This window comes from Limanda limanda, chromosome 23, assembly GCF_963576545.1.
Source record: "Limanda limanda chromosome 23, fLimLim1.1, whole genome shotgun sequence".
In the NCBI taxonomy this organism is placed as follows: domain Eukaryota; kingdom Metazoa; phylum Chordata; class Actinopteri; order Pleuronectiformes; family Pleuronectidae; genus Limanda; species Limanda limanda.
This window is the reverse complement of record NC_083658.1, coordinates 9,383,835-9,397,020: the sequence shown is the minus strand read 5'-3', so window position 1 is coordinate 9,397,020 and position 13,186 is coordinate 9,383,835. Positions and strand designations below refer to the sequence as shown.

General features: G+C 42.1%; 1 protein-coding gene across 1 annotated transcript; it reads left to right on the top strand.

Annotated features, from left to right (window-relative positions):
* Positions 1-512: 512 nt before the first annotated feature.
* Positions 513-12,248, top strand: mxra5a (matrix-remodelling associated 5a). Its single transcript, XM_061066936.1, has 7 exons — positions 513-703; positions 1,017-1,146; positions 2,319-2,709; positions 2,875-6,798; positions 8,085-9,003; positions 9,118-9,444; positions 10,658-12,248. Exons 1-7 carry the CDS (start codon positions 513-515, stop codon positions 12,246-12,248), a joined length of 7,473 nt encoding a protein of 2,490 aa, XP_060922919.1.
* The last annotated feature ends 938 nt before the right edge of the window (positions 12,249-13,186 follow it).

The window sequence follows — 13,186 nt, the reverse complement described above, 5'->3', positions numbered from 1 at the left end:
TTATCAAATCTGTGCTTATTTACACCTGTATGCGATTTTTTTTTCCTTTTCTGTCTTGCAACGTCAACTTTCCGAAGTTTCAGTTTTTCTCCAATTTGCATTTCGACTCTGCGCCGTTTGTGCGTGTTCGTTTTTTTTCTCTTTATCCATGCTGCAGAGGAATATGAGGATTTTCTTAAAGATAATCGATCAAGGGTTTGAGGTGAGAGCATTTATATTCCATTACAATGAATAAACTGTTAGTTTAAAAAAAAAAGAAGAAAGGGAACACTTTGGCTGAAATCCCGCTGTAGCGCAATGTGCGTAATTTACCGGATTTCATCCATTTATGAGATGATGGAGGTGGAGATCCACATGGAGCTTGAGCAAAATTTAACTCCACCTCTCTCGGATGGATGATACCCGAGGTTGTGCTGTTGCTACAATACTACAACAACAACAACAACAACAATAATAATAACACCGCCATTGTGCTGTTATAGGGACAGTTGCTGTGAGTTTCCCTCCTGCCGATGAAGATGGACTCTGCGGCGGTACGCGTTCTCCGGACCCTGCTGGTGCTGATGGTTTTACCCCCTGTTACCTCTGTGTCCTGCCCCCGGCCCTGCTCCTGCCCCCAGCCCACTGAGCTCCACTGCACCTTCCGCTCTCTCCTCACCATCCCAGATGCTGTACCGAAATACGTGAAGCGCATGAACCTGGGGTCAGTCTCTGGCATTGATTCTGCATGCCTGTTAATTTGCTACAGTTGTAATATAGTTCTATACTGTATTGCACTATAAACTCAGGTATAACTTATATAACTGTGGATAACCATTCTCTCTGTGTATCACTGTGATATATTCTATACATTGTATACATTATTTCTATTCTAGTTATATTTTATATTTCCTTATGTTTAAAGTGTGTTTACTGTTTGAAATGTAGGATTATCTTATCTAAAGAAAAAAGTACAGCACCAGATGGGCTAAAAGCAGAGAAGAATTGATTTTTATTCATTTGTTTTGTTGTTTCAGGTTCAACAGTATTCAAAAGATCACCGATAAATCACTGCTTGGTCTTCGGAAGTTGGAACTTCTGATGGTTCATGGAAACGATATCCAAACTCTGCATGATGGAGTGTTCAGGGACCTCGTGTCACTACAGGTACTGGCCATGGACAAAACTGTAACATTGGAATATATTAATAAATTAATGCTCAGGATAAAATATCCCTGTACAGGACTCCTCACGTCCCATGAGGAACTGTTTGTGCCGGCCTCTTTTAAAGCTCTTTAATATTTTGTACGAAATCATTTGCATGCTTTGTTTATTGTATTTAATAGTTTTGATCACATCTTTTTCAGGTACAGTGTTATGCAAGCGTCATCCGTATGTAGCGCTTTGATGTGAACTCAAATTGTTGCTCTTATTCGGCTGTTGATTAAGTGCGTGTTGGTCTTCCAAAGATATTAAAGATACTGTTGGTATCTGTGAAATCTGGGGTTGTTTTCATGAAGTAGCTTTATCACTGATATCTTTGTGGAAATGTTTAGTTTCTTTGTTTTGTCCAAATTCAGTTGCTTGGTCTTTGAATTGTGTTATTATAGGTTATTATGAGCTTCTTCCTGTTCTGACGAGGTAAAGCATGTCCATATTGACAAAACCTTATTTCCTGTGTTACCTCATCAGTGTCTGTAATGTTTCAAGAGGTGATATGAGCATGAACAAGCTCATTTGAACCTTTATCAACTGGACTTTGAGCTTGCTCTTTTTAATTTTGAACTTGCACAACATGGTCTAGGTTCCCTTACAAAGTTCACCAAGTTAACCAAGATAAAGACAACGTGCTAGAATCAAAACACCTGGAACTGGTTGTGTCCAGCTTTACTTACTATGGTTCCATTCCATTGTGTTCTCGCATTAACAGGTGCTCAAAAAATGACCTTTCAGAGGAGTTCAAGATAGTGTTACACAGCTGTCTTACATCTATTTCTTTTATTTCTGTTATTTTTAAAAGCCAAAGATAAACTTGATACCTTGCCCTTGACTGCACAGAATTGTAAAAACAAATTCTAAATATTCTCAAGCTGGAATGCAAACCAAAACTTACACTCAAAAGCAGCATTTAACTCACAAACACACACACCTTATAAACCCAGCTTACTAAACAATTCAAAATATCTTCCATGTGTTTTTGATTTCACCTCCGTTCAGAATGATATGCATCACATATCTGATGTGATGAATGTCTGTGAATGGGTGTGGCAGGGTTGAAGAGATTCATACTGCCATGATTACTAATGATGCTTTTCTTTCTCCTTTTCTCATTGGTTTAGATGTTAAAGATCAGCTACAACAAGCTGAAGGAGATCAACAGACATACCCTTCAGGGCCTGTGGTCTGTGTCCAGGTTGCATCTAGACCACAATCGACTGGAGTTCATCCACCCTGATGCCTTCCAGGGTCTTACCTCCTTGCGGCTGCTGCAGCTGGAAGGCAACCAGCTTCAGCAGCTGCATCCAGCAACGTTCACCGCCTTCACTCTCATGGGCCAGTTCCACGTGTCCACTCTGAGGCACCTCTACCTGTCGGACAACCTACTCACATCGCTGCCGTCCGGGCTGGTGGCGACCATGCCTCAGCTCGAGAACCTGTTCCTCCATGGGAACCCGTGGACCTGTGACTGCAACATGAACTGGCTCCATGACTGGGATAAAACCTCACCAGGTTAGTCTTTTGATGTCTCAATGCAATCTCATTCAGGCCTTTCATTATTCTTGAAGAGAAAAAAGATTGTCCATGTTACATTTGAGCATTTTATCAAATATGAATATTCAAGACTACTTCATGTACATATTTTGTAATATTATTTTTTACTTTCTTTTGATTTAGGTGTATTGAAATGTAAAAAGGACAAGGCCCTTCCTGGTGGTCAGCTGTGTCCTATGTGTTTGTCTCCCATGCACCTTGAGAAGAAAGAGCTCCTGGCTCTGGAGAACCTGGTCTGCAGCAGCCCAGTCATCCGTGTTCCTCACAGGACTTCCCCACCCGAGGACACTGAAACCGAGGTCTTGACTACAGAGAACTTCAGGGAACCATTTGGAAACGTCTCCCTGGGCCTTTCTGATCAACATGGAAATGAGGTGGATCTGGAGTGTTCCGTTGGCATGCCAAGACAGATTACCAGGATCAACTGGGAGCATGTCAACCAGCTCCAGCTGGCCTCCAATATCACTTTCTCAGTGGATCTTGAATGTCCTGTTGATAGAGACAAGTATGAGCGACTGTGGAGGCTGATTGCTTACTACAGCAGTGTGCCAGCCCACTTAAAAAGGGGAATCATGCTCAGCAAAGAACCTCATCCAACCTATGTCTATAGCCAGGACTCTGAGAAGGATGCTCTCTACTATACAGGCATTAGAGTCAACGTCATGGCCCAGCCGGGATGGCTGATGCAAGCATCTGCTGAGCTTCAGCTGAACAGACTTCAATCATCAGCCAAGAAAGTCAAGCTGATCTTCAGCACAGATCTCTCAGAGAAAGTGGGAGTAGAGCAGTTGCAGAGACAAAAAATGAAATGGGTCTTAATAGAGTCAACAAATTCGACTCGTAAAGTGTTAAGTGCTATCCTGGGAAGTCAAAATCAAATGTACTGTAATGTGCACAGTTCTGGGCAAGCAGTAGTTCACTGGATGCTACCAGATGGCTCCAAAGTGAAGGCCCCATACAGCAGCCCAGACAACAGGGTGTCTGTGTCCAATAATGGAAGGCTGGTCATTCAATCTGTCAGCCACACAGACACAGGAATTTACTACTGCATTGCTAATGTTCATGGAGACCTGGCTGTTCTGTCATTTCATCTGACAGTGCAGGAATCTTCCAACCCTCCCCCCGGAGAGGATTCCTCGCATACACCCACGGAGGTAATTGCAGGAAAGCCCTTATCCCTACCTTGCAGGACATCTGCCTCCCCTGATGCTGAAATTAACTGGATTCTCCCAAGCAACACCATCGTTCATGGCCAAGACAAATCCTCCAGAGCTTTGGTCTATTCCAATGGCACTCTACATATCCCACAGACTCAGTTATTAGACAGTGGCTATTATAAATGCATTGCCATTAATCAACATGGTGTGGATACAGTGGCTGCAAAAGTTACCATCATCAGGCGCACTGGGCTCATGAGGCCTTTGAGGAGGTTTCCAGCAAGACCTCAGTCCGCCTCCGGGGTCAACACATACATCCACCCAGAGGAGGCATCAGGGGAGATTGAGATAAGTCAAGAAATGTCCCCAGTTATCCGACAAGATATTGTGAGAAGAAGAATTCCAGCAGGTGTGGCCCCAGGGAGGAGGGGAATCCATCCATCAAAGAATATTGGGCAAAGGCCACCAGTGTATAGGAAACCAACAGAAGACAGGAAACATGTAGTTGAGAGCAAGAGGAGAATTAATGTGTCAAAGAGTAAAATAGACCCAGAGAAATGGGCTGATATTTTGGCAAAGATTAGAGACAGAAATACTCTGAATACTGTAACGTCTCCACCAGCTCAGTACACAACAGAGAGGAGTCAGATAGAGCAAACAACACAGAGACAAGACATGATTGAAGGCTCATCAGATGGCATGACTGTGCGGGAGAAAGAGAAGCAAGATTACCTAACAACCCCAAATAGTCCAGAACATACACAAATGGAAACTAATGAACAAAACAGACAAAGTCAGGGAACCCATGTCACTTCTAACAGTGAGCACGCACCCATTATACATGCTACAACACAGCCACAGACAATGCAGACCACACACAATGAATGGCGCACAACCCATGACACAAACTTGGATCAATACATAACTTCAGACACTGTATTTTCAGTTTCACAGACTCCACCTGTTCCACTACACGACGCTGTCTGGCAGGTGAACACAAACAGTGCAAGCAGCAGCACAATTTCTCCAAGAGATAACGATAGCACGGATACAAATGTTAATGCGGTCGAAATAGCTGATTGGACCGACACATCTGAGAGGAGTGAGAATACGAATAGACTGAATGTTGTCGCCAGCTCTAATGATGGCAGAGAGCATTCTTCCAGTGGAACTGAAATCATCTCTTCAGTCGAACGAAATGAATCAGAGACAAGCCAAGAAGAAAGTGGAAAATATCTTCGAGAGGCTACAACAATATCAGAAAAGTATACACAGGCAGAGAACACAACACTTGATGATTTTCACTCTCAAGCAATGCTTACAACATCATTTGTGACAACCACCCTTGTGCCCACCACTGCAAGTAGTTCAACTGCAGCACAGGTCCTGCGCCTCGACCAGCCTAACCAGCGGAGGAGGAATGGGAATCGGAGGAAAAGACCAAACAGAAGAAAACTAAAGCTGAATGAACCCACCCAGTTTACTGCGACCACACCTGTGAATGCTCCACATGCAACAGTCAGGACGACTGCCTCCACACTGCTAAGTATAGAACCATTAGAAGTCACAAAAGCCAAATTCAATACCAGTGTTCCATTCACCAGAGGCCAAGCAGCATCATCAGGAAAACTGAGTCATAAAGAAAACCCAGTCTCCAGGCATGACATTGAGCCAGCCACCAAACCCTCCTCCCTGCCAACTTCTCTCCCCAAAACTAAGGACCCCCTTCAACCCCTGGCCAAACCACTATTCAAAAGCACATCAGCAGCACCATCATTTCCAGCAGCGTCTCCAGCAGTGGGTCATGGAAAGACAAGTTCTCAGACAGCCTTGAGAGTCTCAGAGAATGCATCTCGAGAGCACTTTGATATGCTCACATTAACCACTTTGCAGACATTAACAGGCAGACCTTTTCCAACTTCTAGACTTTTAGAGACAGTTGGAGCAAGTATAACAGGAGACCTTAGAAATGTGCCATTTTCTAACAATTCCACTGTGGATTTTCAGAATGTAAGTGTGCAAACAGATGCCAAACAATACCCACCCATTGAAATTGATAGTGGAAAGATGCTTCTGACAGAATCTGGGATGCATTTTTCATTGCTGCCATCTCTAACTGCCTCATCCTCTCCCTTGATTGAGCAAACAGTCAAGACAACATCTGAATACACTTCTAGTGACATGACTACAACTCAGAGTTTGCTTTTTTATGGTCATTTTGAGACTGAAGGGGTTACCGAGCAGAAACCTAAACAGTCTGAGGGATATTATAATAGAGTCGGTCAACATAACACCCCAAGCGGTGAATCAGAGGTAGACACTGCAAATATTGATGTTGTGAATCCTTCTATCGCAAGTACCACCATAACAACAGCTCCCTCCACCACCACATCAAGTCCTGATCCTTTGATCCCATCCCAGGAGATGTTACATGCCACAACACCCAAAACATATTCCGAAGGAGTTAACGTAGGACCAAAGACCACTGCCCAGGATGGCCCTAGGATCACAGTCCAGCAAATCAAACCTATAATTACCACAGAGCCTTGGGGAATATCAGACTACCAATCTGCAACCCAGTCACCTGACCACAAAATTACTTCCTTTGCCTCAAAAATCACCAGTGGGCAAATACATAAACAGGCCACTCCTACCCCAGCAATTCCTGCAATCCAAACTAATCAATTTCGAGAGGAACTGTTGACAAATACCCAGGATGTGTCCAGTGCGCACCAGCTACCTGGAAGAGGATCTATTTCAAGAGGGAAGCCACAGATATCAGTGGGCAATGTCCAAACGTTCACAGTGAAAGCTGAAACAGATGCTCAACTTCCTTGTGAGGCTGATGGAGAGCCAAAGCCGTTCCTGTCATGGACTAAAGTTGCCAATGGTATGTATGATTCAAAATCAAAACTTCTGTATACACACATTTTAGAACAGTGTTGGCTATTCCTTTTTTACAAACACTGTAATGGAAAATGGAAATTATTATTGTGATTTTTAATGATTCATAACATGAATGCTTGGGATTGGTTGTTTGCTTGCTCTGTCGTGCTGTCTGCAGCTTTCTTTCTGAAATTTCACTTGTGAATAATATGTATTATAATTTTAAGAACAGCTTCTATGACACAATCAGGGGCCTACTTCAGAATTATTCGTTTTTATCAGCGAGCCCTCCTCAAACAGGCCTGTACTGCTAAAATATTTTGTAGACAAATTGCTTAAGAGGAAGTGATTCTATGAAATTATCAAAATGATACGGCTAAATGTTATTGCTGACTACTTTTGGTTTGCAAGCAGTAACCACAACTGTAGAACAAATGTATTTTAGGTACGTAGAAGAATACATGCTCTATTGGGTCAACAGACTGACTGTTAAACCCCAGCCCCACTCGAAGCAATGTCCTGGTCGACTGTTTATTCGATTTCTTTTATTAATATTAAATGCAATCCGTCTCCTAACCATGACAAATTTAACACTGCACTTCCTTGGTCCCTTAACAACACACATGCAGAGTGAGTTTGGAGCTGATAAATTGAATGGAGAAATGAGTCACGCGTTTCAGGGACAGAAAGAAAGACAGGCTGACAGACATTTCTGTAATTTAACGACATTGATATTATTATCATTGTATTTTATCATATTATATTATATTGTGTTTCAACTTTATATAATTCAATCAACCAACCATGTGTTAGCTGCATGTCATTGGGTCATACAGTAAGTAACTATCTTATATCAGATAAAATAAAAGATGTTTGAATGGAAATGTTAACACATGCACTTTGTGTAAAACGCATTTATATTCTTGTTGTTAGGTTTATATCATGGTTGGACACTCAGCATAAGTAAAAAATAAGTTTAATTGTAGTGTAAAGTATATACAACCTTGAGAAAACAAACATGACATACAAACGTATTATCAGTTTGTATATGATACAAAATAAATAAGCAACACCAACTTTAACAAACCAGTGTTTGTCTCATTATTAGGATGATTAGTAGATCAAGTCATTTTCCTTGAACATTCTGAGATACACAGAACCACACAAAATGATTTTTCATGCCATAAAAATACTGTTTTTTCTTATCTTTTCTTTACAGTAATTCTTCACCTATACTGTATGTAAGTCAACAGTGTTATATCTAAAATATCTGTCTTTCCACTCATGCAGGGGCAAGTATTGCACAGAGCACCAGGGTTCACAGGTTTGAGGTCCAACCAAATGGTACATTAATCATCAAGAACACACAGCCCATGGACGGGGGTCAGTACCTGTGCAAGGTCCAGAACCAGTATGGTACAGACCAAATGGTGGTCAACCTTGTGGTCCTGTCTCAGCATCCTCGGATGCTCCAGCCTCGGAACAGAGACATGACAGTGCCTCTCGGTGGCAAAGTGGATTTGGAGTGTGAAGTAGAGGGGCACCCTTTGCCTAAAGTCACATGGTTGCTCCCTAACCATGTTCGCCTAGCTGCTGCCTCAATTGGTACGCCCCTCCCGCAGCGTGTGGCTGTTTTCGGTAATGGAACCCTCCGGATCAGCCAGGCCAGTTACACAGACGGAGGTATTTACAAGTGCATTGGCAGCAGTGCAGTTGGAACTGACAGTGTCTCTGTCCACCTTTATGTGTCAGCATTGCCACCAGTGATTCAACAGACACCAAATGAAAACCTCACCCTTCTAGAGGGCAGCAATGCCTACATCCACTGTACCGCCACAGGTGTCCCTCAACCTGTCATTCACTGGATCACGTCTGATGGCGTACAATTCACCGCTTCCCAGTCTCTCACTGGACACAACCCCTCGGTCTTTCCTAATGGAACCCTCTACATAAAGGGATTGGGCCCGGGAGATGCTGGGAGATATGAGTGCTCAGCCAGTAACGCAGTGGCATCCAGCAAGAGAACTGTGATCTTGATGACCAAGAAGAATCCATCCTCTTCCAAGGCAAGTATCAATTCATCATCCCCCAAGAGAACAGATGTGATTTATGGAAGAAATTTGTTGCTCAACTGTGTGGCAACAGGAGAGCCGAATCCCTGGATCATCTGGAGGACACCCTCTAAGAAGCTGGTGGATTCACAGTACAGGTAGTAAATTCACAAATGATTATTTAATAATTTTTCTACATCCTTAATTAAATGTTCAAATAACTGTATTTATGTAACATCTTCTGAATGGTACTTCTTCTATCACTTTTGCAGTTTTGACCCCAGGATTAAGGTCTTCCCAAATGGCACTATAACCATCCATTCTGTGACCGACAAGGACAGTGGGGACTACCTGTGTATGGCACGCAACAAGATAGGTGATGACTACATTCTGCTGCGGGTCACTGTACTGACAAGGCCAGCCAAAATTGAACAGAAGCAGCAGCGATCCAGTCAGGAAGTGGTCTATGGGGGAGCCTTGAAAGTGGACTGCGTGGCGTCTGGGCTCCCAAGCCCTGAGATCAGCTGGGCACTGCCGGATGGCACCATGGTCAACCCGGTGAAACAGAGAGACCATGTCAGGGGAGGACGCAGTCGCAGGTATGAGTTGCTGATGGCCTCTATTTAGAAGTCTTTCCTGTGTTATGTAGCGTGTATTCAACAGTAGAATTGTTGAGCTCCTCCTCTCTACTGAAACCTAAAAAATCAAGAGTAAATAAAATATTGTTGTAAAGACCCTAGTTTGTGGTGACAATAAATAAATGGAGGACATATGCAAATTTTTGAAATTCTTAAAAATGTGGTTATGACATCTAATTGGAGGGAAAAAATGTAAAAAATGGAACACTACTTTGGTCACAAGGACATCTCTTCAATATGGTTTAACTCTAACATGGAACTGGTTTGACCTGCAAGTATTTTAACCTGTTCTCTTAAGATATCATTGAAATTACTAATTGATTTTTGAAATATCCCATGACTGTTGGTGGTATTCATAAAAACTCAAATCCTTTGTCTTATTTAACAAAAGAGCTGTAATTTATCAAATAGGATGCAATCAAATTAGAAGTATTATTATAAATCGAAAATAGATGAAGAAATGTATTCTTAAAACCCACTTTGCCAAAATGTTTACGAAGGTACTTACATCCACCAATTTTTACTTTTTGAGAGTTGTTCTAAGATTAGAACCATTTTAAAGATTGTGTTTTTTCCAAATGCTCCAGCTGTATAAAAGGATAAAACGTAAAAAAAATTATTTCCTTATCAACTTTGCAATATTTTCCTGATGCAACTTTCACTGAACATGTAGTTGAATCCCATGTATAATTTTTATGTTCTCTTATTACCATTGCTGATACAACTAAATACAACAACTTTTCTACATTTTTATTCAAGTCCAATGGGCCACACTCTTATGGATTTTGTTCAAGCATTCAAATTTTTTTAGCTTTTGGGATTTATGTGTGTTCACATGGCCCTACAGTCTCATGCCATCTTATGTGCATTGGTGGGCTGTTGTCTGGTGCTTATCAGGAATAACTGGCACACAATCTAAAAATTGCAAAAACACTGATTTTCGTCAGTATTAAAACACAGGTTTAAACAATTCTGCAGTTCAACAACATGCATGAATTTGAAAAAATGAAAGACGATATTGGTGACAGCGGCCGATTAATGATGATGTAACTGCATATAATTTAAAAATAATTTATTTAATTTATTGATGGACATAACTTTTATCTGAAACTCAAGTCATTAAAGTCTTTAAACAATTTGTATCCCTCTCCTTCCTCAACTGCATGTATTGTAGGTATCTGGTGTTTGACAATGGGACGCTGTATTTCAATGATGTCGGCACGCCAGAGGAAGGGGACTACACCTGTTATGCTGAGAACCAAGTTGGCAAAGATGAGATGAAGGTCAGAGTTAAGCTTAAGGTTGCAACTCCTCCACCACAAATCCTGGATAAAGATCAAAAGTTTGTGCGGGTTTTCTATGGTGAGTCCATTTCACTGAGATGTAAGGCCAAAGGTGAACCAATGCCTGTCATCACGTGGATTTCCCCTACAAATAGAGTGATTGCCCCTGTATTGGACAAATATCAGGTCCTGGATGATGGGACATTGGTGGTTCAAAAGGTCCAACGTTTTGATGGAGGTAACTACACCTGCATGGCCAGGAACAATGTAGGACAAGACCATAAAGTCATCAGGCTGGAAGTCCTAGTAACCCCTCCAACGATCAATGGTTTAAGAGAAACTGCCAGTGCTGTCAAGATAACTGCTGTCCAGGATCAGCGGAAACTGGTGGACTGTGTCGCAAAGGGAACACCTACCCCTCGCATCATGTGGGTTTTAACCGGGAACGTGATCCTTCCTGCACCGTACTACAGCAACAGAATGACAGTTCACCAGAATGGCACGTTGGAAATCCGGTCAATCAAGAGGACCGACTCAGGGCAACTGGCTTGTATCGCTCGGAACGAAGGAGGGGAGGTCAGACTGTTGGTGGATTTGGATGTGAGAGAGGTTGTTGAGAGGCCACAAATTAGAGGTCCCAAAACACATAGTCTCTCACTGACTGTGGGGAATGCCATGACTTTGAATTGCTCCTTTGAGGGCTCAACACTCCCTCGTGTCACTTGGATCTTACCCAATGGCATACCATTGCTGAGTGGTGCTCGATTCTCCAAGTTTTTCCATCAGCCTGGTGGATCTCTGATCATCAGTAATCCATCTGTTGGTGAAGCTGGTATGTACCGCTGTCTGGGGCATAATACTGGAGGGCTTGTGGAACGAACTATCACATTGTCCCCGGGAATAAAACCAGAGATCCACAACAGATACAACTCTCCTATCAGCATCATGAACGGGGAAATACTATTGCTAGATTGTCAAACCAGTGTCGAACCCATCAGACTAACATGGACACTACCCAGTGGGGTTGTCCTCAATAGACCACAGAGAGCTGGACGATACTCTGTACTGCCCAATGGGACGCTTGCAATCCTACAAGTATCAGTCTATGATCGGGGGTCCTATACATGTCGGGCTGCAAATGAGTATGGAAGTTCTCAGCTTTCTGCAGCAGTAAGTGTGATTACATACCCACCTAAAATTACAAATGGCCCTCCGCCTGTGACCTATGCTAAACGTGGAGTTGCTGTGCAGCTGAACTGTGTCGCAAATGGGATTCCGAAAGTGGAGCTTGCATGGGAAACACCTGATAAAACCCGCTTGGCCGTCAGTGCACAGCCACGCCTTTTTGGAAACAAGTACCTCCATCCACAAGGTTCCCTCATTATTCAGAACCCCACACAAAAAGACACTGGTATCTACCGCTGCACAGCCAGGAATGCCATTGGTATAGACTCTAAATCCACATTTCTCAATGTGTACTGATGAATTTCACTTTTCATCATGGTCATTCTCCATTTGTTTGCCCAAGCAACTGCCTAGTTAAAAGCAGCTAATGTTTTTAATGATCCAAATGTAAAAACTGCTGTCACCATGATGAAACGATGAGATGGTTAAAGCCTGTAGTGCTGTTCTGAATGTGTATAGACGTCAAAGGTTTATGGTATTTGGTGCTCACTATATTCATATTCCTCATCCCTAGGGAATGTCAATGGGCCTTACTCCTTCATTGTGCAATATAGCTTGAGTCTAATGACTTCATCCCCTCAGACAGTATATCTCCATCTTCACCTAATGTGTCCACTTTACTAGAAATAACACCTGTAAAATAATTGTTTTCTCCTACAATGTAATTGCATGAAGGAATAGTAGTTTTCATATTATGCAAATTAGCAAAACTTAATTGACCTTTGCCTTGCCTTTGCTAGTTTATGGAAGAAATTGAGGTGTATTTCAGGGCATCATTTCAAGCCATACAGGCTCTCTGCTAAACTGCTGCCTTTTAAAGTTCTTACTTTCTTTGCTGTTATTTATATTGCCATCATCAGACCAAGTACATTTTCTTAGGAAGCCTCAACCCATAATTATCAAACAATATGTGAAGTTTCAGGAGACAGCGATCAATATGGCACTTTGGATCTCACTAAACAAGGCAGAAAAACATATTTGAGCAAAATGGATATTGTCCATGTGGGAAGGAGCTGTTGACTGTAAACACTGTGATTCAGTGATTCACATTAAACCATTGATTCCTTGGCTCTGCAGCCTCCTGAGCAGTAAATTAACCTTTGTTGACATTGTACAGTTGCTTCTGAAAATGACAAATAATGTCAAGCTGGGTCAATGGTCTGTTTTTCTAACTTGGAAATATTGTTTAACTTAATTAAAGATTTTATTGAAAATGTGTAAAATGTAGCTGGGAT